The sequence below is a fragment of the Lithobates pipiens genome, unplaced genomic scaffold (genome assembly GCF_037356315.1).
Source record: "Lithobates pipiens isolate NorthernLeopardFrog02 unplaced genomic scaffold, aLitPip1_a1.2 Scaffold_8, whole genome shotgun sequence".
In the NCBI taxonomy this organism is placed as follows: domain Eukaryota; kingdom Metazoa; phylum Chordata; class Amphibia; order Anura; family Ranidae; genus Lithobates; species Lithobates pipiens.
This window is the reverse complement of record NW_027507903.1, coordinates 103,799,825-103,827,180: the sequence shown is the minus strand read 5'-3', so window position 1 is coordinate 103,827,180 and position 27,356 is coordinate 103,799,825. Positions and strand designations below refer to the sequence as shown.

The 27,356-nt window shown below is 45.0% G+C and overlaps 1 protein-coding gene across 1 annotated transcript in view; it reads right to left on the bottom strand.

Moving 5' to 3' along the window:
• The window catches only part of LOC143964288 (cathepsin L-like proteinase), a 38,480-nt gene extending 26,371 nt beyond the window's left edge, over window positions 1-12,109 (bottom strand). Inside the window, exons 1-3 of the mRNA XM_077473990.1 lie at window positions 11,999-12,109; window positions 4,124-4,227; window positions 100-242 (exon numbers count right to left, since the gene is read on the bottom strand). Of these exons, the coding sequence (XP_077330116.1) occupies window positions 100-242; window positions 4,124-4,226 (246 nt within the window). The 5' untranslated portion in view covers window position 4,227; window positions 11,999-12,109. The remainder of the gene's footprint in view (window positions 1-99; window positions 243-4,123; window positions 4,228-11,998) is intronic.
• Between the last annotated feature and the right edge of the window lie 15,247 nt (window positions 12,110-27,356).

Below are 27,356 nucleotides of genomic sequence, written 5' to 3'. Positions count from 1 at the left end.
ATCAGTCTAGGCCTGTGTTCTTTCTTTTACACAATATGTAGATTTTACCTAATTTCTTACATTTATGTTTGCCAAGATATAGTAGAAGTTTATACTTACCATATCTGCAAAATGATTCATCTCCATGCTGTATTTTGCCAGCCCTTGTTCATATTTTTGATTGTGGTTCTGCACCTTATGCCATGTTGCCTCCCAGGCATTCCTCCGAAATGTCTCATCATATGAAGTGGGATAGTTCTTTCCTAAAAGAAGGTAATTAAACAGCACTAATCAGTTTAGGAGGTCAACCATTTGAAATCAAAGCTACTGAATATACTGTACTCAGGGCAGGACTTACCATTGGGCTTGACTGGGCTCAAGCCCATGGGCCCCGCCCAATAGGGGACCCCGTCGAGATACATAGTGTACTCGGCTAGGCTCCGCTCACAGTCACACCCAGTCCTGCCCTAAGATGAACATAACACAGAGAATGGGTGTGACTGTGAGACACTCGGCTACTCTTGGCTCCACTCGGGACTGCGAGAGGACCCGAAAGCCACTGTAAGGACATATTCGGCGACCCATCGCGGTTTGCTACGGAAGTGACGTTCCGTCGCAGCCATCTTGCTACACCCCACACTCGTCCACAGTAAGGATACACTAATAAGGGGTAAAGCGGACATGTTGTTATACCCACCGGAGTTTTGCATTTTACACGTATTTAGTCAGTTTATATAGTGAAATACACTACTTACAACTCCGTCTGACTACTTGAAGATGTTGAATTTTAAAAGAAGCGATCTTCTGTCAGGTTAGCAAACCTGTGAGATGAGCAGGGTTGCTGCTGCTTTTAAAATTCAAGATCTAAGTAGTCAGACGGAGTTGTAAATCCTGTATTTTACTATATAAACTGACTTTACTGTTATAAATATGTGTAAAATGCAAAACTCTGGTGGGTGTAACAACATGTCTGCTTTACCCCTTCTTAGTGTATCCTTACTGTGGGGTGTAGCAAGATGGCGGCGACGGAACGTCACTTCCGTAGCAAACTGCAATGGGTCGCCGAATATGTTGTTACACTGACGAAAGGACCCGAGAGGCGCCAAGATACACAGGACTCTGTATCATGGCAGCGCCATTTTTAAACTTCAAGACTACAATGACAAGGCTGAAAATTATACTGGACATGGCTGCAGATGGATGGGCAAGGCTGCAGATGGACACTGATAAGGCTGCATTGATGGGCATTTAAATGTAAGTTTTTTTCCTTAAACTTCCCTCCTAAACTTGAGGTGCGTGTTATACACAGAGAAATATGGTAATGTATAGAAGGTAGGGCCCAAAAAAGTGACTCAAGCCCAGGGGCCTCCACCACCCTAAGTCCTGCCCTGACTGTACTGTATGCTAGTTGAATGACTCACTGTTTAAAGGCAACTACTTACGTTTTCTGCTGTTCACACTGGCTGAAACATGCTAAAATATTCTGCATCCAGCACACTTTCTTTATTTTGAATGCCTGATCCCCCACTGCATGCTGTGGTTCCTTCCACCAGCCCCTATGTCCTTCCTTTATCCTGTAGTGACGTAGAGGCTGGGTGATTGGAACAACAACGTGTAGAGGGGAGGGTAGGTATCTGACACTCTTAGTTGGATCCTAAAGATTCCTCAGCTTCCATAGCTCTGCAACAGAGCAAAGATCAGTGGCACAGGTCATCTAAGTATTTACCCTTTTCTTTACAAATGACAGTAGCCACTTCCAGGGGTGTTGCTAGGTCTGCAAAAGATCTGGGGCTAAAGCCCATAGCAGCGGTTACCAACCTTTTTGCAGGCCCGTGGGGAGTGGTAAGGCATATTTTGCGGGCAATGGCTGATGTTGGTGCTTCAATCATCATGGCACCATGGTTGATATGGTGTCAGGGTGATTGAAGCGCATTGTTTCTATTGTTACATTCTAATATATAATGAAGTGGTTCAATTCACCATAATTCAGAATCAGTGGGAGCCCTGGGTGTGTCACTTGCCCTATCTCTGGCCAACAGATGCAGCATGTTACTTGCCACCGTCACCTGCCCCCAGATGTGGATTGTCGCTTGCCACTTTCACCTGCCAGCAGATGTGGATTGTCACTTGCCGCTTCCACCTGCCAGCAGATGTGGATTGTCACTTGCCAATTTCACCTAGCAGCACATGAGGATTGTCACTTGCCACGTCACCTGCCACCATTTGCAGAGTTCACTTGCCAAGTCACTGGCCACCAGATGTCCATTGTCACTTGCCAACTGATGTGGATTGTCACTTGCCATGCCAGCCAATGCCACCAAAAGTGCATTGATGCTGCATTGGTGGCAGGCTGGCAGCACTGGTCCATTTAGTGAAGGCAGAAGAGTGGTGATGTGGGGCAGGCAGTGAGAGATGATGCCATCTCGCTGCTCTCCGCTGCACCTCCGACATTGAAGCAAGGGGGTCTGGCTGCAAAGTGGAGCTCCTCTGATGACAGGAAGCACGTGACCTCCACTCCACCACACTGTGAGGGAGGAAGAGTGCTGATGTGTGGTGGGTAGTGAGAGATGATGTAATTTCTCTGCTCCCCGCTGCACCTTGCTCCCACATTGAAGAGGCCCGGCAGTGAAGAGCTCTGATGTGGAGCGGGCAGAGAGAGATGTCATCCCGCTCACTTCTCCCCTCTCCTCCGCTTGTCTCATGCAGCTAGCCCATGGCAGCTGCATTGTATCCAGCAGTGTTTCCGGGCCTGGGACCATCCACATCATCTATCCCTCTGACAGATTTACAGCTGATGGCCTCTCCTCTCTGATGGCGACTAGCGGATGCTGAAATTATTATAATGCCCATCTATGAACCACTTTTGTGAGTGTATTTATTTTTTAAATCTTATTCAAATTTACAGTTTTACTGCACTTAGAAGGTGCCGTTCCTCTTCCATTTGTCTTTTTCAGAGCACTTTTTACATTTATACTCGGAACTGGCAGCCCCCTATGGTTAGTTTCTTTTTGATTATTTTAACAATTTTAATTATTTTACCTTATACTTCATGGACATTACTGACTGTAACAGCCCATTGTGGTCATTAATACTATTTATACTCTATGTTCACTCCCATTCAACACCATATGAGTTTGTTTACTAGTCATATTCAGAGTGCGCCGTATTATCTTTTGTTTTTTTATATCATAGCAAGAGCCCAGCAGCTATTGGGGACTCAATGTCCACCGGCACCTGCGAATGATCTAGGAGAGAGGCAGAGCGGCGGTCTGCCTATATAAATAAGGCAGATCGCCGTTCTGTCAGTAGGGAAGGCACGGATCATGTGTTCCTGCAAAGCAGGGACACAGATCCATGCCTTCCCCTAGTAAAAGCACCTTTAAACACAGTACACAAACAGAGGCTAGGCACACATTTAGCCCTTTGATCGCCCCTGATGTTAACCCATTCCCAGCCAGTGCCATTAGTACAGTGACAGTGCAGATTTTTCAGCACCGATCGCTAATAAGGTCACTGGTCCCGAAAAGTGTCAAGAGTGTCAGTTAGTGTGTGTTCTTTGTAAGCTGCAATATCTTAGTCCCGCTATAATGCGTTAGTCACTGCCATTACTAGTAAAAAAAAAAATTTGCGCAAACAATAATATACGCTTATTGGGATTTTATTTTTAACCAAAAATATCTAACAGAATACATACTGGCCTAAATTTATGAAGAAATTAGATTTTTAAAATTTTTGTATTGGATATGTTTTATAGCGGAAAGTAAGAAATATTGTTTTTATTTTTTTCAAAATAGTTTTGTAGCACAAATAAACCCCCAAAAAACGCAGAGGTGGTCAAATACCACAAAAAAACAAAGCTCTATTTGTGGGAATAAAAGGACGTAGATTTTATTTGGGTACAGCGTGGCACTGCCATTGCATGCCATTGTCACTCAAAGTGACACAGTGACGTATCGCAAAAAATGGCCTGGTCATGAAGGGCGTAAATCTTCCAGAGATCGAAAGGTTAAGCTATCTGCACATAGTAAATAGTCTTGTTCACAATAAGCCTGTTCAGTATATTCATTCTAGATTTCAAACTAGCACCATTCCAACTTAAGAGTTTGTATTAAACAAGTTTATATATATTTTATATATACTGTACCATATTTGACTTTCCAGACATTCCATTCTTGGTCAAGGAAGCGTGAAGAAGACACACAAATGATGACAGCAGACAAAACCAGGAGGTACTTATCCAAATGCATCCTACATGTAAAATATTTACAGGCAAATTACGACCAAAATTCAAGTTGTGTTTTCAATGTGAGCGGGCTTTTTAACATATTCAAACTCCACATATATGCCATTATTTTTTTATTGGATTGAACTAATATTTGAATATACTTTATGGTTGATGAACCCTATTCATGCTCCAGTTCCTGTGTATTGTGGCAGAGCAAATATCATACCATTGTTTGCATAAGTTAATGAGCGACCCTATCAAGCGTTATTTGTATGTAAAATGACAACAAAACCTAATATACTGCATGTAAAATAATGGAGTTGGTATACGTCCTGTCTGGAGCACTTGCACAAGTTTGTAAGTGTTTTTATGTTCTATGTGGTTGATGTACTGTAAGGCCTCATGCACACTGACCTCCTCTTCTAATATGCCTGTAAACGCCTATCTGTGCATGGACACATAGGGGTTAATTTACAAAAAATGGCGCATGCAAAATCTGGTGCAGCTGTGCATAGAAACCAATCAGCTTCCATTTTTTTTGACAAAGCTTAACCTCCCTGGCGGTATGATTATTTCAGCTTTTAGGTGCTGAAAGTGGTATAATTATTTTGCATGGAAATTTGGCATTTCATATTGTAGGCCTGTAATTCTTAAGCCTCATACACACGATAGGACTTTGTACAAACTTTCCCTTGGATATTTGTACAAAGGGCGTCGGCCCTGAACTTGCATTGCATACACACAGCAGGACTTTTTCAGCCAACTTTCACCAAATCATGTGTTTTTTTCATGCTCGTTACCGCCACCTTTGGTCAACTTCTGTATTGTTGGCTGATCTTTTGCATTGGTTCTGAGCATGCCTGTTTGTACTTTGTACAAAAGTCCTAAGGTTTTCTGTACACACGATCAGACTTTGCTCCATCGGACTTTTGTTGCCAGAAAGTTTGTCCGTTCGCACAGCCAACAAAAGTCAGATGAAAACCAAAAAAGTTTGTCAGATGGAGTGTACACACGGTCAGATGTTGCTCCAAAACAGCTAATTTGCATGTTTGTTGTCAAAAAGTCTGATCGTGTGCATGGGCCTTTAGGAATAACTCACTTAAATCTGTCTTGTAGACATCCCGGGTATGATAAAGTTTGAAAACACAAAATCATAAATTATAATATAATAAACAACTATAAATAATTATAACAAATAATAATATAATAAAAATAAAAATGATTCAATAATGTAATCAAATCAAAAACACTGAAATTTGCTCAGTTGCAGAATTGTTGCTGTCATTACTTTCAGTGTTTGATGACGAATTTCCCCACAAATCGCTATCACTTAATTCTGCAAGTGATTATAATTTATTATTGCTGATTTCTAGCTGGTCTAAAAGCATTTTTGACGTAAACTGACATTTTTTGGTTGCTATGGACAATCTCCAGTTTTCTATTTATTTTAAAGCCCGAGGGCTTTCACACTGTAGCGGTGCGCTTGCAGGACGGTCAAAAAAGTCTAAAGTCAATTTACCGCTCCTACAGCGCCCCTTCCCATAGAAAACAATGGGGCAGCACTGCAAACCTGCCTGCAAAGCGCCGCTTTGTGGGCAGTTTTAACCCTTTTTGGACTGCTAGCGGGGGATAAAATTGCCCCACTAGTGGCCGCATAGCGCCGCTAAAACAACAGTAAAGTGCCGCCAGCGCCCGCAACGCCCCAGTGTGAAAGTAGCCTTAATGAACCCCACACTTGCCTGAGACCTAATGTTATAATTGAATAGGGGTTACTTCTTGTACTCCACACATTGTAAATTCGATCTGACTGAATAAATGGCATTATTTTTTCCATTGAAAACTGATATTTAAGTGATGAATGGATGTTTGTGAACTAACATTTTGCTTTGGGTATTTTTTGAGGACTCAGAAAGTGAGGTGATCTTGTAGAGATATAGGGGGTTATTTATGAAAAGAAAATCCATTTTGCACTACAAGTGCACTTCGAAGTAAAGTCGCTGTAGATCCGAGGGGGACATGCAAGGAAAAAAAAACAAAAAACAGCATTTTAGCTTGCACATGATTGGATGATAAAATCAGCAGAGCTTCCCCTCATTTCAGATCTACCCCTTAGATTTAGAGCGACTGCACTTTCAAGTGCACTTGCAGTGCAAAGTGGATTTACCTTTCGTAAATAACCCCCATGGGTTTGCATCCCCTTATTGTAGATCCTATAAAGTTAAAATCCAACTAGATTGAGATTTCATGGGCTGAGGTCACATTTGGCATTTCCCAGAAGTACAAGTAATAGGTGGATGAATCTTTCTGGCACTAAATCTCAAATATCAGTTCTGAACACCTTAGTCAGATTAGCCAGATTAGAGCATACTTTATTAAGCAATTAATCCCTAGCTGATATGTAGAAATTGAAAGCTGAGAGCTGAAGTATTTACAGCCCAACCCCAGTCAATACCTTTTCAATTGGGGATGGAATGTGGAATGATTAAAACGTAATACCTTTAACATCCTGGCAGGGGAAGCTAATTATAAAGTTTTAACCCATTGGTACCTTGTGCCTTCTAGAGTGGCCAAATTCGCGCCTACTTATTTCAGCTCATTGCTCTCATGGCTGCTCTGATTTAGGTACACGCCTACATATTTGGTTGGACCTGTCCGATAGCCCAAACTTATTGGAAAAAAATCTTTGAAATTGCCACCAGAATGTTTGAACTAATGATACAGACAGAACCAACCACTGCACTGCTTAATCTAAAACCAGAATGTTTAACACATGCCCAATTCAAACTCTTTGTTCAACTCCTTACCACCGAAAAAACAAATGATTGCAAAGGCATGGAAGTCCCCCACTTTGGTGGTGGCTGAGACAAAACATAGAATGAATGTGTCCATGTCTCACGCCAACATGGCGGCGATTGAACGAGATGAACTCTCCAAATTTGAAAAAAAATGGTACCCCTGGATAAATTATCACCCTCCGCCAACATTTGATGAATCTGTCTTTCTGCCATGGTGACTGATTTAAATATTTAGATATTTGGATGTTTAGACATCCAGATATTTAATTGTTTGGGAGTTTATATGTTTGAATATTTGGATATTTGAATATCAATATATATAGTCATACCGTAACGTGTATAGGCTGACCCTGTGGACTTCTCTTGTCTCTCTACCCCTCATTCTCCCTCTTTGTTCTTTAACTTATTTTGTTTTCACAACTCATTATCCTACTATATACAACTCACTCCTCCAATATTACCGCAACATTTCCAATGGGTTTGGTTTAATAATACCAGATTGAATATATTGCTACACAACTCTACACCAAACCCTCAGGTTGTATTTAATCTTAAACGAATTGTAAGATATTACAAGCCTTCCTTTTACATATACAAATTTGTATATCACTAAGCTTTATTATTTCATTACTGTATTGTCTTTTTTCTTATGTGTTATTGACATACCTGTTATTACCTGTATGATTAATAAAAACTTTTGACGAGAAAAACGTACTATCATTGGATTGCTATCTGTGACTCAATTTGGGACTTCCTGATTTTTTGACAGATGTCAGGCAAAACAGGAAATAAAACACATTGGGGTTAATTTACTAAAGCTGGAGAGTGCAAAATCTGGTGCAGCTGTGCATGGTAGCCAATCAGCTTCTAACTTCAGCTTATTCAATTAACCTTTGACAAACAAACCTGGAAGCTCTATGCACCTGATTTTGCACTCTCCAGTTTTAGTAAATCAACCCCATTGTCTAGCACAATGAGAGAAGTTTGGAACTTCAATCAAACTTTTATTGATATGTGTGTCCCTATGACTGAGAGCTTCACTCACTTCCTGTCGAGGTAACTGGTATCAGACAGAAGAGAAGAAGAATCCTTTTGGGGACACAAGCAACATTTAAAATCTGACCTAAATCACCTAACTGCAGAAACGGAATTCTAATCTAACCCTTCTAGACTACTATATGCTTAAAAAACAGCGGGCTGAACAAAAAGAACAAACAGATTCCTCCAAAAGAACAAACAGATTCCTCCATCCAGACAAGCGTGGTGGATGGAGAAAACCAAAACAAAAACCGAAGAAATTCCCGGCTCACTTTACCGACCAGCCTGCAACCAACCAAATTATCCTGTCTGACAGTATGCCTTAAAAACAGGGGTTTTGTTTGCACATATTTGCAAATACAAGCTACAGAGCCCCGTCAAGGCCCCCCGGTATTTTCTGTAGTCCTAATTTTAACTGCACAGTGGAAGCACACGCATTATAATGGATAGTCAAAAGGCATTATGCTGCCTATCAGCTTCCAGGATTTATTGTCAAAGTTTACTTGAACAAGCTGAAGTTAGAAGCTGATTGGCTACCATGCACAGCTACACCAAATTTTGCACTCTCCAGTTTTAGTAAATCAACCCCAGTGTTCTTTTTTTACATCTCAAAGGAAGTGACAAATACTTCAGTATTTTTCGGACCATAAGATGCACTTTTTTCCAGAAATATGGGGGAAAATGTACCTGTGTTTTTTGGTGCGAATATACGCTTTGGCTTAGCTCTGGAGCAGCGCCCATCTTGATACACCCGGCGTTTGCAATGTGATCGCTCCGTCAAATGACGAACCGATCACTTGTGAACAAACCGGCGTCATGATGACGCCGGTTCCTCTCTCCTCTCTGTGTACAGATCTGTACAGTGGAGGGGAGAGATCGGATGGCAGCATCACTGTGGGCTGCATCTGTAGTGCCCACAGCGCTGCTCTGTGACAAGTGCAGTCACAGCCATCCCTCCATACTCTGCCAATACTCTGCCATACTCTGCAATACCCTGCCAATACTCTGCAATACCCTGTCAATACTCTGCAATACCCTGTCAATACTCTGCCAATACCCTGTTAATACTCTGCCAATACCCTGTCAATACTCTGCCAATACCCTGCAATATCCTGTCAATACCCTGCAATACCCTGCCAATACTCTGCCAATACCCCGCCAATACTCTGCCAATACCCTGCCAATACCCTGCCATACCCAGCCAATACCCTGCCAATACTCTGCCAATACCCTGCCTATACCCTGCCAATACTCTGCCTATGCTCTGCCAATACTCTGCCAATACCCTGCCAATACTCTGCCATACCCTGCCAATAGTTTCTATGGTAATGGTCACTCTGCATTTTCTATGGTAATGGTCACTCTGCATTTCATGGGCACTGGAAAATATTTTAGTACACCATTTGGTTCAGAATATTTTTTTTTCTTATTTTCAACCTCTAAAACCTAGGTGCGTCTTATTGTCAGGTGCGTCTTATGGAGCGAAAAATACGGTACATTGCATTTCTGGCAAAATTGACAGGTATTTCCACTACTTGCTGAAAATGCTCTTAGCCTAAAAAATTAAAACTAACGCTGTCATCAAATATTATCTGCAATGTATAAAAATTATGTTTTTACATTTAGGTATGCTTTAAGAGTCAGCAGGCACTGAAATGTAATAATTTAGTGTTGTAGACTTTGGTAATGTTTGCTGTGTCAGGTGTCCTATAGCACCCAGGATTAAGGTGCCAAATTATGCCTGAGCAACAGCAATGAATAAACAAAGGAAGGGAATGACAAAGTTAATAAGGGTCAACTTTTTAACAATACATTTTAGAGTAAAAATAATCAGCTTTAACTGCAATTTTTTTTCTATAAAAAAAAGTCATTTTTCTGCTATAAAACATTTTTGTATTTTGGCACTACAAATGCGAATGTAAAAAAATGTACATATAAACAATAAAATAAAAAATCTGCAAAAAGAAAAAAAAATATTAAGTAGGAAGCGAAGGTAAAGAAATTATGAGGGTTCGCTCAGGGCTATGAAGTAGCTAAGAAACGATTTTGTTTAAATTTTTATTTTTTATTTTTTTACTTATACTCTAAAAGCTTTTCTTGATTGAAAGCTACAATAGTTTATTCCTAAATTACCGCAAAGCAGTACCCGAGCTGTCAAACTGAAAGCTCAGTCCTGTAGCTCTCCTTGTGTGATTCTGAGAGCTGCATTACATTTTAGGAGTATGGAACAATTCCAAATTGGTTATAGGGTTTGTACAGCATTAGACATTATCTATGCAACCAATACAATGGCCATTCCTGGCAGCATAAAAGTATATATTGCTAGAATTGTAAATTCCGGATAATTTCTACTGTCATGTTGGTAGTGGATAATGAATAATCTTAACTAGAAAAAAAGAAAAAATACAGTTGGCATGTAATTATTTGTTGTGTTTAACTGTGTAATCTGTCTTCAAGCCATTGTATACAGTTTTAACCACTTGCCGACCACTGCACGCCCATATACATCTGCACAATGGCAGCGGTGGGCAAATGGGCATACCTGTATGTACCCTTTAATTGGCGGGGTTAGCGGGCGCTCATGCCCGCCGGGTACAGTGTGACCATGCCCACTGGACCCTCGGACTCGATGTCCGCCGGTCTCCAGCTGATCGTGTCACGGAGCTGCAGAAGGGGGAAGTGCCTTGTGTCATGACAGAGATCACTGCTCCCCGTCATCGGGAGCAGTGATCGCTGTCATGTGAGTTGTAGCCCACCCCCCCCCCCACAGTTCCACAGTTAGAATCACTCCCTATGACACACTTAACCTCTTCATTGCCCACTAGTGTTTAACCCCTTCCCTGCCACTGTCATTTACACAGTAATCAGTGCATTTTTATAGCACTGATCGCTGTATAAATGACAATGGTCCCAAAATAGTGTCAAAAGTGTCTGATGTGTCCGCCATAATGTGGCAGTCATGATAAAAATCGCAGATCACCGCCATTACTAATAAATAAATTAAAAAAACATGCCATAAAACTATCCCCTATTTTGTAGATGCTATAACTTTTGCGCAAACCAAACCATATACTCTTATTGCATTTTTTTTACCAAAAAAAGAACACATATTGGCCTAAACTGAAGAAAAAAATGCTCTGGTCAGGAAGGGGGTAAAATCTACTAGGCTGAAGCTGTTAATATTTAAGGCACCTCATAATAATTATTAATTAAAATATATCTATTGCCAAAACTTTTTATTTCGTTTTGGATAAAGTACGGAATGGTTAGCACCCCTGTCAATTTTGTTTTTGCTCTTTGTGTCCTGTGAGATTTCCTGAGATTTCCCCTCACTTCCTGTCCTGGAGACACAGCAGGATGCAAGTTGCTATCTCAACAAGGTGAAAGCAAATCCCCTGTTAGGCTGGGTTCACATCTTGGCGAATTGGAGGCGTTTTTAACCATGTCCAATTTGCATGACATGTGAATGTGACTGACCCTCAATGGAGCTGGTTCACACATGTCCGGGGCAGCCTCAGTTCAGTTTCAAAAAGGGTCGTGTGCGTTTTTGGGTCAGGTTCAAGTGCACCCGGACTGGTGAACAGAAACGCACCAAACTCCAGACTGCAAACCTCAGCCACACACATGTGAACCCGGCCTTACACAATATTCACCAGAATAGGTCCCCATTGGAAGATCTACCCTCACATCTTGATTCAATGATAGCTGTAAAATGTTGGATATCCTATCACTTTCTCTCCCAATGACAATGGTCGGGCAGATAGAGGAGGTGACTCTACCCAGCAGGGACACAGACTTCACCACACTAAAACAAAAAATAAAACCTTTCTCTAGACATACACTTTAAGAATATTTTCCTTATACTGGTATTGACATTCTTTATGGTCTGACCTTACAAAATAAATGTCTACATCTATTAGCCTTCTAGATTACAGTTCATTTATAATGAGACGGTACTTACCTGAATGATTTGTGAGAAGTGAGCTCTGATATAAGCCATGTACATCTCCATCTATATATGGGTTATACATTTTCCATTGGCATCATAATTAATCGATGAATCACCCACAACGGTCCTCAGAAGAATCTGATAACTGCCAACGGTAGGATAGCTAATGTCTTGTGATATTTCATCACATATCAGAAACAAGGATAAAGAAAAACAGTCACAGCACAAGATCATTTGTATTTTTATCTATAATTAATTAAGAGATGTAAAAGAAATTGTTCATAAAACAAGTAAATGAAGTTAGCCATTGAAGCAGTTTTTATAGAAAGTAAAGCTTTAAACAAAATCACAAGGGGATGTATTGGGAATTCTTATGAAGGTATTGGGAATTTTGAAAACTTTATTAAAAATATACATAGTTGTATAGTAGGATATAAGCCATTTACAGATTAAGCTTAAAGGTGTTGTAAACCCTTATTTTTTCATTTATAAAATGAAACAAACATGCCTATACTTACTTGCTCTGTGCAATTGTTTTTCACAGAGCAGCCCCGATCCTCTTCTTCTGGGGTCCCCCGCCGCCACTCCAGGCCCCTCCTCTTCAACGGGTTCCCCCATGGAAAGCCACTCGCCACTCGTGTTACTGGACAGCCATTGGCTCCCGCTGCTATCAATCTATCCAATGAGGAGAGAGACAGTGGCTGGAGCTGCTGCGCTTTTACACATTGGATCGGATTGGGTTCAGGTAAGAAAAAGGGGGGGGGGGGTGTCTGGGGGGAGCTGCATCACAGAAGGTTTATCACCTTAATGTATAGAATGCATTAACCACTTCAGCCCCGGAAGATTTGGCTGCTCAATGGCCAGGCCATTTTTTGCAATTTGGCACTGCGCCGCTTTAACTGAAAATTGCACGGTCATGCGATGTTGTACCCAAACAAAATTGACATAATTTTTTTCCCAAAAATAGAGCTTTCTTTTGGTGGTATTTGATCTCTGCAGTTTTTATTTTTTTGCGCTATAAACAAAAGAAGAGCGACAATTTTGAGAAAAAAAGCAATATTTTTTACTTTTTGCTATAATAAAGGGGTTAAATGTGTTCCCTATGTGTGTTTCTAACTGTGGGGGGATGGGAATATCTAGGAGAAGAGAGAGATCAGTGTTCATATGCGATCTTTCTCCTCTCCCCTGAAAGAATTGGGATCTGTGTTTACACACACAGATCCTGGTTCTCGCTCTGTCGTGAGCAATCGAGGGAGCCTGGCAGTCATTGTGCCCACCGGGCACTTGCATCGGCTCCGGGCACACCATCCAGGCATGCACACGCCCTTAGTGGCCAAAAGGCGAAGCAACGCAAAGTAATGTTTCGCCCAGCCGTGCCATTCTGCCGCAGTAAAACTGCGGCGGCTGGTTGGCAAGCGGTTAAGGTGATAAAACCTTGAGGCTTTACAACCACTTTTAGGTGTTCATAGAAGTGAGATGAAGTTGCTATTACCAATAGTTTTCTTACATAAGCGTGTACAATCGTACTGATCCTGGAAATACATTCTATTGGTTATATGTGGAAAATCAGAGATCGATGACAATTGATTGAGTTTACCTTACAACAAGGCATGTAAATTCCAAAGCATAAATGTGTAACAGGATGGAGCACCCTCTTGGGTAGGTGCTAGAAGAGAGTATAGTTTTTGGGTCTTTCTGCTTATGAGGAAGGCTATCAGGTGGGTTTGGATGCTCTCTGCCTACCAGTGAGCAGGGATCCATTGATTTGGTCTGCTCATGGTGTTCAGGTGCAGCTCATGCTGTCTGAATGTTTCACACTGGTCCGGGGGGGGGGGGGGGGGGGCATATTGGACAGTGGGAAGAGACAAGAGAGATGAGAGCACAGGCATGGTTGCAGCACTGGCCATTGGCAGAGGAAAGTACTTCAGTACATACTGGGTGACAGTATATATACCTGGAGCACATGTGCTCTGGGTCCTCGGCTGGAAAGTGGGGTCCTGGGGGGAGGGGGCGGCTTCCCCTCCTCTGTAGAAGCTGCCATGTGGCCTTAGGTGCCTGACTCGAGGGCCTGAAACTGAGAATAGTTGCAACTCAAATGTCCTGCAGAGCTGACGGGAAGGGAGACACATTAGGAAAGATTTGATTCAGCCTACTATGAGTACAGATCTGTATCATGGGACCTGTCCTGTGAGGGCCACCCCTTCAGCTAGTAGAGTCAGAGGACGGGTGTTGGCAAAGAGGGGATGCTAGTGAGTATTGTGAAGATAAACAGTTCACTAAGTCTGCTGCCACAGCAAGCAAAGAACTTATTCTTCCCATACAAGTGTTGTATGGTATAGCAGTAGGTCTGCACAGTAAAATCGTCAGTGTTAAATTTAACTCTGTGTCATTATATAAACACTTGACTGAGGGACCTGCAGAATGCTTTCAGTGCCATCTGACGAAATCTGTACCACTGGAAACAAGACAAAGCATCAGTCACTGAGTTATCAACTCCTGCAACTTGCACAATTCCATGGACAGTACAATGGGAAAACAGTTCCCAAACAGCCAAATTATGCACTAAACCAACCTCCCTCCATTCCACTGGACACTGTACCATAGAATCATTAATTAAGTTGGCCTTACCCGCTAGCGACATTTTTAGGTTATTCCATGTATTTATTTTATCCCAAAACCTAGATAATAAAGGGTTTATATTTAGGGAACAGTAATCCCCAAGTTTTGGCGAAACCTGTACCCCCAGGTATTTAAAACTGGTGACCAGAGGAATGGGGCAAGAGTCGGGAAGGACCACCTCCTTCCCAACTCCTTCCGGTGACATTCTATCTGCCATTCTAATTGTCGCGGAGAGGCATAGGGCACGCAACAAACCCGAAGCCAAATTTACCCAGAACTGCCCACAGATATCTCCAACTGACACTGTCAAATGCCTTGTTGGCAACTAGGGATAGGAGGGCTCTGCGTCCCCCATTGTCTGCTTGCGTTTGCATGTTGACAAATAGTCTCCTTAGATTTGTGGCTGTGGATTTCTGTGGCATAAAGCCTGCCTGATCCTGGTGAACAATAAATGCTACTACTTGACCCGCAGCGCCAGGACCTTGGCTAAGATTTTTATATCGCTCTGCAGCAGAGAGATAGGCCTATAAGAGCCAGGGGCGGATCCAGGGGGGGGGCAACGGGACAATTGCCCCCCCCCAAAATAGTAGCACTGTCTGCACTGACATGACATGTCTCCCATTCTCTGTCACTGCCTCTGCCGAGTCTCTCTCACATCAGCCGATCAGCGGTGCAGAGAGAGAGACTCGACTAATACCAGGAGCAGGAGGAACAGGTGGGTGGAGCCTCTTCCCTGCACTCGTTGCTAACGCCTGGGCCACCTGGCGTCTAGCAACGAGTGACGTCAGTGAGTCACGTCGGACTCCAGTCTCACTCTCAGAGCCGACGTGACTCACTGTAACAGGCCAGGGAGAGAACAGTTGCAGTCACACTCGCAGTTGCACTGAGACTTGAGTCTCAGACGAGTGACGTCAGTGAGTCACGTCGGACTCAAGTCTCAGAGCCGATGTGACAGGAGCTGAAGCCTCAAATAGGGGAACAGTTGTTGCTGCAGTTTAGAGTTTAGACAGACTGTTAAAATGTCCAGCGTCCACTGTAAGTGGCTGAGCGACAGTATTCTTCCTTCTCCGCCCCCAACTTGTGGCAAGTGACAATCTGAAAAGTGTGGCAGGTGACGTGGCAAGTGACAATTCACAACATGTGGTAGATGACGTGGCAGGTGGACAATCCGCAACGTGTGGCAGGTGACGTGGCAAGTGACAATTCACAACATGTGGCAGATGACGTGGCAGGTGGACAATCCGCAACGTGTGGCAGGTGACGTGGCAAGGGACAATCCGCAACGCATGGCAGGTGACGTGGCAAGTGACAATTCGCAAAATGTGGCAGGTGACGCGGCAGGTGGACAATCCGCAACGTGTAGCAGGTGACATGGCAGGTGGACAATCCGCAACGTGTGGCAGGTGACGTGGCAAGGGACAATCCACAACGTTTGGCAGGTGACGTGGAAAGTGGACAATCCGCAACGCGTGGTAGGTGACGTGGCAAGTGACAATTCGCAACATATGGCAGGTGGACAATCCGCAACGTGTGGCAGATGACATGGCAAGTGACACGCTCAGGGCTCCCAATGATTCTGCATTAAGGTGAGTTGAACCATTTCATTTTATATTGCAGTGCAATAATATAAATAATGCTCTTCAATCATCCTGACACCATAACAACTATGGTGCCATGATGATTGAAGCGCCAACACCAGCCATTTCCCTCATAAATTGCCCGCAAAAAAAAAAAATTATTTTCTGGCAGTGCCCCTCCCGAGAGTAAACTCTGGATCCGCCCCTGATAAGAGCTCGGGTCAACTGGATCCTTCCCCGGTTTTAGTAACAGGATCACATTTTCTTTGGCCATGGAATCTGGAAGTTTACTTTCATCAAGGCATGCATTAAATATCTTCAACAGTTCTGGCAATATTTGTTCTTCAAATTGGGTATACACCTCCATGGGGAGGCCATCCTCTCCAGGTGCTGTGCAGGTAGGAAAAGACCGGGCCGCCTGGTGCAGCTTCTCTATAGTGATAGGGGCCTCTAATTGTTCTGTGGCCTCTGCAGACAGCGAGGGTAAATTTATGTTGGATATGTATGTAGCCAAGTCCTCGTCTGTGTAAGTCTCCCTTGACCTATATAGGTCCGCATAAAAAGAGGCTAACTTCTTTACAATGATTTCTGGGGTATTAACCACCTTGTCAGTTGAATCATGGCACTAATGGCTGGTGACTATTGTTGGGATCTTGCTATTTTGGCTAGAAGGCAGCCTGTCTTTTCCCCCCTCCTCGTAAAATGCGAGTTTTGTAAAGAACCTTTTGCGCTCTGCAGTGGAGGATCTCAGGCAATCCAATGAATCTTGGGCCGACATCCATGCCTCTATTGCAGAGTCAGTAGGATTGGTCACATATGTCAGTTCCATCCATTTCACCAGACTCCCCGCCCTCTCCAATAACTCAGAGGAGTTTGGTTTCACAATTTGTATTTCCTGTATAAACATACCTCTCAAAAAGGCTTTAAAGTTTTCCCATTTTGTCAGGCTGTTCGTATGCTGCCTATGTGACTGGAAAAAGTCCTGTATCGGTGACCGGAAGTCGAAGTGGACGGACGTGCCAGGGCTGAGCTCCGCCGAGGCCTCTCAGCATCCCCGTCCATCCTCGCTCGTCGGGCGTTTTTTCGCCCCACCGGATCCTCCATCTGACCGGGGGAACGTCCTAGCTCCGGACGGAGCCATTATTTTCAGCCGATCCACCGCTGAGCCTGTAAACAGGGCCGCAGACGACGTGACAGGCTGGTCTCCGCCGCCATCTTGCGGCCTACTCCGCATCGCGGAACGTGCGAACGGCGCCTCGCGGGGCTCACACCGGGCCGGCATCCAGGACATCGCCCACCGCTGGGCTCATGGGACCCCCCCGCTGGGGACAGGGAGCTGCGGATCGTTCGTTGGGACCTGGAGGAGAACCAGCGCTGAGAGGTGAGACCCGGCGGCCATTTTGGTACACCTGAGGCCTACTACAGTTCACCTGCACCCTTCCTCCCAGCTGTCCTGCATAATCCTTCAACGAGGACAGTACCCCAGTTTATGCACAGCCTGTCCCCCCCCCCTGGATGGCTGCCTGCCTGGATCACCCTTTTCTTTGAGTCCTTTGTATAGTCTAGGCCTTGTCGGCGGCCATTTTGGTACACCCGGTCCCTTCTTCCATCCTCCTGAGGCCTACTTCTGCCCATTCTACAGCCTGTTTAGTGCCTGGACTCTCCCTGTACCTTAGTGTGGCGGTGTTTCTTGGACTCCCCCTCCCCCACTAGCTCTCTAACCTGATACATTCCGCTTCGGGGTCACACTCCGGGTCCCTCTGCTTGACAGACATGTGATCACTTCTTGTGAGTCCTACCCGCCTTCCAATGCTCCCTTACCGCTTACAGTCGCTTCTTTCCCATGGGGAGCTCCACGTGTAATTGAATGTATGCCTAGTCCCATCGCCTCATGGTGAAGTACGGAACGAAACACCTCCCTCAGTCGCTGTCTCCTGATCTGCGGCCCTCACAGACTCTAGATCGCTTTCTAAGCAGACCGGCCTCCCCTGTTCCAACTCCAGGCTCTTCTACATATGCACAAGTGGCTTCCCAGTTGTCCGCACCAGATAACCCAAGTCCTCTGTCTAGGAGCCACTTGGACACGATGTCCGCCCCTGTTACCGTCGAAGTACTGGATGATAAACTGCGAGCTCTCCTGCAGGACTTGACCAGCAATGTCTCTAAGGAAATGGGTAAACTCGCCCATGAATTGCGGGGGGAGCTTGCTCAGATTGGGGAACGGACCGACGTTCTGGAAACCAAATTTGACGACCTACTGCAATATGTACACGTCTTGGAAGAAGACAACGCCGGTTTGAAGCAATCAGTCTCGCAGCTCCAATCTCAACAGGAGGATCTGGAGAACAGGGAACGCCGCCAAAACCTACGCATCAGAGGAGTCCCTGAGACGGTTAGTGAGGGGGAGATTAAACCATACCTACTCAGCCTCTTCAATGTTGTCGCCCCTAAAATTCCAGACATAGATTGGAGATTGGATAGGGCCCACAGATCTCTAGCCCCAAAGCCCCCAGCTGGAGCCAACCCTAGAGACATCATTGTGCGCTTCCACTACTACGACAGCAAAGAAGCGCTGACCATGTCCACCCGTAACAAGTCCCGTCTGGAATTTAAAGGGGCCAAGATACAAATCTTCAGCGACTTATCCCCTATAACCTTGGCCAAACGTCGCAGCTTTCGTCCTGTGACTACGCATCTGCAAAATCATCAGTTCCCGTATCGCTGGGGTTTCCCCTTTCGTCTCTCGGCCTCTAAAGATGGGACTCAATACTCCATGAGAGATCTTCAGGAAAGTGAGGCTTTCATACGCAATCTGGGTTTACCACCCCTGCCAGATGAAGACCCCATCCCGCTTCCAACGACGCCCAGAGCCTCGTCTATCCCGGCACTGATTTGGACACCAGCTCGCCAGAAATCGCAGAAACCCTTCTCTACTCCCCAGCGTAACTTGCACCCCAGATTGCCTCCTTGAAGAGAAATCTCAAACGTCAGGTTTGGTTGGACTCGATTTCGGTCCTTGTTTCACCATGTTTTTTCCCCTTGACAGGGGATGTACGCACCCTTAGTTATAGGTTGTGACTTTTCTTTTCTTCCCATTTTTGGGTGCCTGGGACTATGGTATATTGTTCCTATTGATTGTAACGTTTGCTGGAAGGTGGCGGGGTCTCTCCAGATGAGCTGGAACCCCTGATGTGCCTCCTTTTGTTCCGCGGCCGCGGCTGCGGACTCCTGGGTGGTTTTTACCCCCCAGGCCTTTTTTCTGTTACCTATGGTTTATTTTTCAATTTTTTAGGCCTTTTTTTTGGCCTTTTTTTCATTTTTTGCTTATTTTGGATGCCTTCTTTATCACTCATTAGATGCATTGTTGATATGTTATGTTTTCACGTGCTTTTCATCCCTAGGATACACCACGATTTCCAGTATTTCCTTGGTCTGTACAGGTATATTTGGTTACTGTATGTTAATTATGGGTACTTTAAGCTCCAATTACTTCATGCACAATGGCTTTGAGGGTACTTACTTATAATGTTAAGGGCTTGAACTCTGTTCATAAGCGTTGGTTGGCTCTGAAGGAGTTCAAGTCCTCCAACGCAGATGTGGTCCTAGTCCAGGAGACTCACTTCCGCCCAGGGAGTTCTCTTAAATTTGCTGCCAAGCATTTTCCAGTTTCTTTTATGGCCTCCGACCCCTCTGGTAAAGCCGGGGTCGCGATACTGATTAAAAAAACCTGTCCGTTGCGGGTGAAGTCCTCTTTCCTTGACCCGCAGGGTAGATATATTCTCCTGGACTGTGACTACCTATCTCGCTCTCTTACTATAATTAATATTTATGCCCCCAACTCGGGTCAGGTTCAGTTCCTCACTGGGGTCTTGGATACGCTGGGCGCATATGCCCAGCCGTTCATGATCATCGGCGGGGACTTTAACATGACTATGTCCGCTAGGAGGGATAGACAAACCCTATTTTCAGGTAACCCTTCCTGTAAATCTGAACGCCAATCCACTGCGTTTCGCAAACTCACTAGGTCCCATAACCTCCTAGACATTTGGAGGATTAAACACCCGACACATCGGCAATTTTCTTTCTATTCCCCCCCCCATAAGATGTACTCTAGATTAGATTATATTTTTGTAACGGCACCTCTATTGACGTCGGCAGTAGCCGCGGAGTTGAACCCCATGACATGGTCGGATCATGCCTCGGTTCAGCTTGACCTTGCCCTCTCCACTTCTACACCCCGGACTTGCCACTGGAGACTTAATGATTTCCTTCTCCGTGACCCGGTCACTGAAGCTCACTTGTCCCAAAGTTTAACTGACTTTTTTCAACTGAATGTAGGATCTGTGCGGGACGTGTCCACCTTATGGGAGGCTCACAAGGCCTTCTTCAGAGGAATATGTATTTCTGCCGGCTCCCGCCTTAAGCGAGACTCGGCTGCGCAGAGACTTGACATCCTTTCGCAATTGCAAAAAGCTGAGGCTCTGCTCTTATCCTCCCCTTCGGTGCCCCGTCTTCGCACAGTGACCTCCTTACGCGAAAGGTTAAAATCTCTGGACATGCATAAATGCTCTAAAGCCCTACTCTGGGCAAAACAGAAATTTTACGAGTTCGCCAACAAGCCTCATAGGATGCTGGTGAATAAGCTTAAACCCCGCCCATTTCACTCTTATCCTGATCTTCTTATACAGTCAGATGGCACTCCGACTTACTGCCCCTTAACAATGACTAAAGTTTTTGGTGCTTTTTATAAAAAATTATATAACTGCCTGACCTCCGATCCCAACCATGTGTTCTCTCAAGAACACTTTAATGACTTTTGTACCTCTTTGAAATTGCCTTTGTTGTCCTCTTCTCAGGTGGACACCCTGAATGCTGCCGTCACGCCTGAGGAGTTGGCAGCGGTAGTAAAGGCACTCCCGTCCCACAAATCCCCAGGCCCAGACGGACTTCCTTATATCTATTATAAATCTTTCCTCCCGACGCTTAGCCCTCATTTACTAAATCTTTTTTCCTCTTTACAGAAAGGAATAGTACCTCATTCCCAGTTTCTACATGCTCACATAACGGTTATCCCGAAGCCGGGTAAATCCCCTACCCTACCGGATAATTACAGACCCATAGCTTTACTTAACTCCGATTATAAGATCTTTACCAAAATTCTAGCTAATCGACTTTCCTTGATGATTCCCGCCCTGGTCCATAATGATCAGGTGGGATTTGTCCTGGGTAGACGAGCTGGTGACAACACTAGACGTACCATCGACCTCATAGACCTGCTCGACAAGACATCCCGCCCTGCCATTATTTTAAGTTTAGATGCACAAAAAGCTTTTGACAGGCTGGGATGGCCGTATATGTTTGCCACACTTCAGCGTTTTGGATTTTCTGGTTCTTTCCTGTCAGCTCTGCAGGCCTTGTACTCGCTACCCACGTCTCAGGTCCAACTGGCATCTTATAGGTCACCACTCTTTACGCATAGTAATGGTACTAGACAGGGATGTCCTCTTTCCCCCCTGTTGTTTATATTATGCCTTGAGCCCTTGGCCGCAGCTATAAGGGATGACCCGGACATAAGCGGCGTCTCCCTCAGGTCGAAGGACTATAAGCTGTCTCTTTTTGCCGATGACATTCTCCTCACCTTGACGAAACCCCACATCTCCCTTCCCAAACTTCATACACTCCTAGATGCATTCAGTAGACTCTCGGGATATAAGGTCAACACGACTAAAACTGAAGCGCTCCCCATTCACATCCCTCCCCCACTTCTGGCTTAGTTAAAAAATGAATTCCCCTACCATTGGTGCCCTGTCTCCCTCAAGTACCTTGGCATTAATTTAACTGCTACATATGATTCCTTATACGTAGCAAACTTTGTTTCTCTGATTGCGGAAACACATAGTTTGCTCCGAAGCTGGTCGACTTGCCCGCTATCCCTCCTGGGTAGGATTAATGTACTAAAAATGGCCATACTCCCTAAGTTTTTATATCTCTTTGAAACGTTACCAATTGCTATACCCATGCCTCAGCTTAGAAATATTCAACGGGCCTTCACCAAATTCATATGGGGAAATAAAATGCACAGAATCGCCCAGACCGTGGTCTTTGCTCCACGATCCCAAGGGGGGTTGGGAGCCCCTGATATATTGAAGTATTTCTATGCGACTCACCTCCTGCCGGCTATCTCCTGGTCGTCGTATTTTGCTTCCAGTAGATGGTCGGAACTAGAGATGAGCGTTGTCAGTCCGGTTCACCCATGCTCTATGCTGTGGTCAGATTTGCCCTCATCTATGGTCCAGCTTAGACGCATACTTCTTGGGCCGATGCTATTTTCTTTATCCATATGGAAAAAATGTCACAAGAGGTTCTCTCTCTCTTCTCCATGCTCACCTTTGCTGAATGTTATTTTCAACCCAGACCTTCCAGACAGCCTTTCCCTGAAGAACATGTTCCCCTGGTTTAGTTCGGGTATCTTCCAACTTCGCCACTTGGTACATCCGATATCCCGTAAATTCCTATCCTTTCTAGAGCTTCAGAATAAGTATGATATCCCGAACCAACTTCTTTTCTCATATCTTCAATTCAAACACTATTTTCATTCCAGATCCCCAGATCTGGCTTTGGTCAACCCTAGTACCTTTGAAACCTTATGCTCCCAGGGTCCTTGCCAGAAGGGTCTAATATCCTCCATATATAGCATACTTCATAACTCAACCACCCCCAACACGGACACTCACCTCTATATGAGAAGATGGTCCTCTGTTTTACAGTCTCCCTTAACTATCTCTCAATGGCAGGATATCTGGATGTCTACCTCCAAAGTCTCTAGGTGTGTGGAGCAGAGAGAGACGGCTTATAAGATACTGATGTTCTGGTACAAGACTCCTGAAATGTTGCATAAATACGATCCCTCTATATCTAAGCTGTGTTGGAGATGTCTGCGACATGAGGGCACTCATTATCATATTTTTTGGAGTTGCCCTATGATTGTACCCTTTTGGTCTATGGTCCAATCCCTGCTCCATACTGTGCTGGGGATTGATATCCCTTTGGATCCTAGGCATTATTTATTGGGCTTGCCGGTGGCAACACTATCTAAAAGTGCTAAGAAGCTGACAGCTTATGTCCTTCTAGCTGCCAAAAGAGTGATTCCTGCGCTTTGGCTGTCCTCCTCCCCACCCACTCACTCGCAATTGATATCCGCGGTGGCAAACATACGCAGAATGGAACATATGACTGCCTTGGCACAGGACTCCCTACCTAAATTTTTTAAAATATGGGATAGATGGGACAACTCCATACTGAACCCTGAGGCAACACCCTACTGTATGGATGTGAGCCCCCGAGTCAGCCTCCCTGAGGCTTCCCCCCGGGATCCTATCCCTGCATCACCTATATAGTTTACGGCATTTGGTTTACTTATGCATCTTTACTTGCAGACCTGTGGTGTATCCTTTTTCCTTTCCCCCCTATGTTTTATATCAAGATATCAACATTTGATGTCCCGCCTGCGGCGGTTTTTGCTGTTACATTTGCAATGTTAATTTTGTCTGTATGTATTGAAAGCAATCTTATTTTTGTTCTGTAAATGAAAAATTTTTCTCAATAAATATACATTTAAAAAAAAAAAAAAAAAGAGTCCTGTATCTGTATGGTCATTCCGTCCTGGGAGGTAAACAGCTTGAGCCAAAATGCATTTAGCTTCCATGAGGCTCTGGGCAGGGAGCTTGGCGGTTGGGTAGTTAACCATATGACCAGTGGAGAGTGATCTGACACTCCCCGAGGAAGTACTCCAGTTTGGCAGTGTAATTGACCAGGTCAGGGGTGCCCACACACAGGTCGATGCGAGACAGTGAGCTGTGGGTATTGAAAAAACATAAAAATTGTTTACTGTCCGGGTTGCGTATATGCCACAGTCTGTTCACCCCACCTCCGTCATCAGTCGGCTAAGAGCAGTTCCCCGGGCACCCCCGGGGGGGTGGCATGGGGGGGGTGTCTGTCCAGTCTGGGATCCAAATAGCAGTTAAGGTCACCCATGATCAGGATTGGGATGCCCGGCTTGTTAGATAAGTAGGATAACAGTAACTGCAGCACTTCCCGAGAGAACAGGGTGGGGGAAGGGGCACATATACGAATGCTAGAATCATAGTAAAGGTATACAGTTTACAACTGTATACCCTTACCATATCTACCAGATATGTCAACAAGGGAGTCCAGCTCCTGGTATGCCAGGGCTTTGTGTATCAATACACTCACTCCACGAGAGAAGGCGGAGTAAGTGGAGTGATAGGCCTTTCCAACCCATGCATACTGTAAAATCCCACCGTGTCTCCCTGCAAATGAGTCTCTTGTAAACCAATTATGGCTTGATGAAATTTCCGGATCCCCGCAGAGATCATAGTCCTCTTCAATGGGTCATTAACCCCCCTGACATTCCAAGCCACTATTGTTGTAGATGACATGATAGGTCTAAGTAGGTCTAATCAGAAGGGTAAATCCGTGACATAGTCATCGAGACTGTTCCCACCGGAAGGCCAGCCCGTGAACAGACCGGAGGAATATTCCGGTGGTACAACATGTGTGAGGTAGCAATGAAGTAGCATGCACATTGAAGAGTCATCAAGTAGTTGAGGTAGAACATCTTGCGAAACTGCGCAGCAGAAACAACAGAAGAGTGTAGGGGTGGCTATCAGCCATAGGCCCGCTTTCAACTAGCTGGGCGTAGCAGGAGCTTCCCCCAAGTGTCCGGTTTTAACTTTGTATGCTCTCATTGTGCCAACAGGGCACAGAAACTTGGACCACATCAACCATGGCAACAAATAAACAAGTGATGTTGTGCTCCATCTGCTTTCACCTGTACCCATGCACTGGACTGCAGGAAGGAGTGCATGGGGAGTTGTGCTCGCTGCTATTCATAAACTGGTATGTGCCATCTTTTAACCACATCAAGATTGCAAATATAAATCCTCATAACCCGACCTGAAAAATAAATACAATATCAACCTTCTCTGTTTTCTTGACCCTGACGGATTGCTTGTTCATTATGATCCAGCCACCCTGCGGCATCCTGAGTGTTTTTAAAAAAAGTGGTTCTGGTCCCTGGCTGTTATTCTCAATTTAGCTGGGAACAGCATGGCATATTTTAGCTGTAGCCTCTGTAGGCGCTTTTTAACATCTGCAAATTTGGACCTTTTGCGTTGTACTTCTGCCGAAAAGTCTGGGTAGAATGATATTTTGGAGCCATTGTACTGCACCGCACCCTTCTCCCTAGCCAGGCGCAGCACCACTTCCCAGTCCTTATAGTTCAGGAGTCTGGCCAGCATTGATCTTGGGGGGTTACCTGGTGGCACCCTGTGCACCCTTTCTACTGCATATATGTCAGGGCTGGCTTAGCCCTTCCTTCTCTGGGCTGGCCGCTCAGCTGTCGGCTAATTGCCAGCTCTCTTCTCTCTCCACAGTTACCAGCTAATCCTGATGATGCTTGTCTGACCTGCCTACTTAAAGCCTTCCAGCTCATTTCAGCTCTGCCTTCGCCTTGGTCACATCACTAGAAACCATCTCCTGCGGTTTGTTTAAAGACTGGCTTGCTGACATCCCTTCTGGCTCCTTATCCTGCTTGCTGTTGCTCTACTTGGATCCCTGACTTCTGGCCTGGCTGATTACCCGATCTGGTTACTGGCTATCCTTGACTATGCTTTTTCTATTTACCCTTTTATTTTTATTAATAAACAAGTGTGATTTAATTGTACTTCTGTCTCAGTCTGATTCATGGTTTCTGACAGCAGGCGAAGGCCATGAATTCAGAAGATACAGTCAATTCACTTGTTGGTAATATTTTTTCCAGATGAGCAAGATCACCGCATGGATCAGTTTGCCATGGCGTTACAAAAGCTCCTGAATCCCCCATGGTGGCTGCTCCGGTACAACCTGAGTCGCAGGCTGTCCCTGCTGCTGCTCCAGTCTCTGTGCAGGCACCCGCCTCGAGTATTACCTCTATAAGAGGTATGTCTGGTTCTGCTCTGCTTCCCCAGCAATTTGGGGCCAATCCAGTTCAGCGCCTAGAGGCGATTCAGTTCGCATTGTGCGCTATATAAGTATTTCATTCATTCATTCATTCAATGCAGAAGGTTTCTCAATCAGGTTGAGATATACTTCGAGATGCTGCCCCAAGCGTTTCCCACAGACAGAAGCAAAGTAGGTTTTGTGATATCTTTGCTTTCTGAGAGGGCCTTGGCCTGGGCTAACCCTCTATGGGAGATGCAAAAAACTGTTGTCTTGAGTTACCCTCAGTTTGTGGACTCCTTTAAAAGGGTATTTGACATTCCCACATGCTCCGCTTCTGCTGCCAAGTGCCTCATGTCTATCAAACAGAGTACGAGAACTGTTGCCGACTACGCAATTGTATTCTGTAGTCTGGCAGCAGAGGTTGCTTGGAACAATGAGGCCCTCATGGTCTCTCGGATTCCTTCAAGGATGAGATAGCAGCCCGAGATATACCCACTGAGCTGGAGAGCTTGATCTCGTTTGCCATCCTCATTGACTCCAGACTCAGAGAAAGACTCTCTTAAAGAGCGCTTGCAGAAGCCTCCTGTACGTTTGCCTCCGAGCTTTGTAGTCCCACCCATGCCTCCCTCGCCTCCCATGCCTCCTGGTACTGAGTTGGTCAGTGAAAATGAACCCATGCACCTGGGCTTCACGCGTCTCTCTGCGGATGAGAGAGCCTTTAGGAGGAAGGAGAGATTGTGCCTTTATTGTGGCCAGGCAGGTCACTTTTTAAAGTCTTGTCCTACCCGTCCAGGGAACGCCCGAACCTTGATGTTCTGTCATGGACACACCTTAGGTGGCTTTGTTTTGTCCCCAGTTATCCAGAAGGATAAGCCCCTGGTTTTGGTCACCCTTTCTTGGGCTGAGACGTCCATCGAGATACAGGCTCTAATTGACTCTAGGGCTGCAGGCCTGTTCATTGAAGCTGCATTTGTTTCTCAGCACTCGATTCCACCGCAGCTGCATGGCACTCCACTTGCCATTGAGGCTCTTGATGGGAGACCTTTACAGCCTGCCCATGTGACTCATGAGATGGTTCCGTTGCCCATGGCCGTAGGGGCTCTTCACCATGACATAATCCAATTCCAAGTTATTTCCTCACCCAGGTTTCCACTGGTTATTGGTTATCCTTG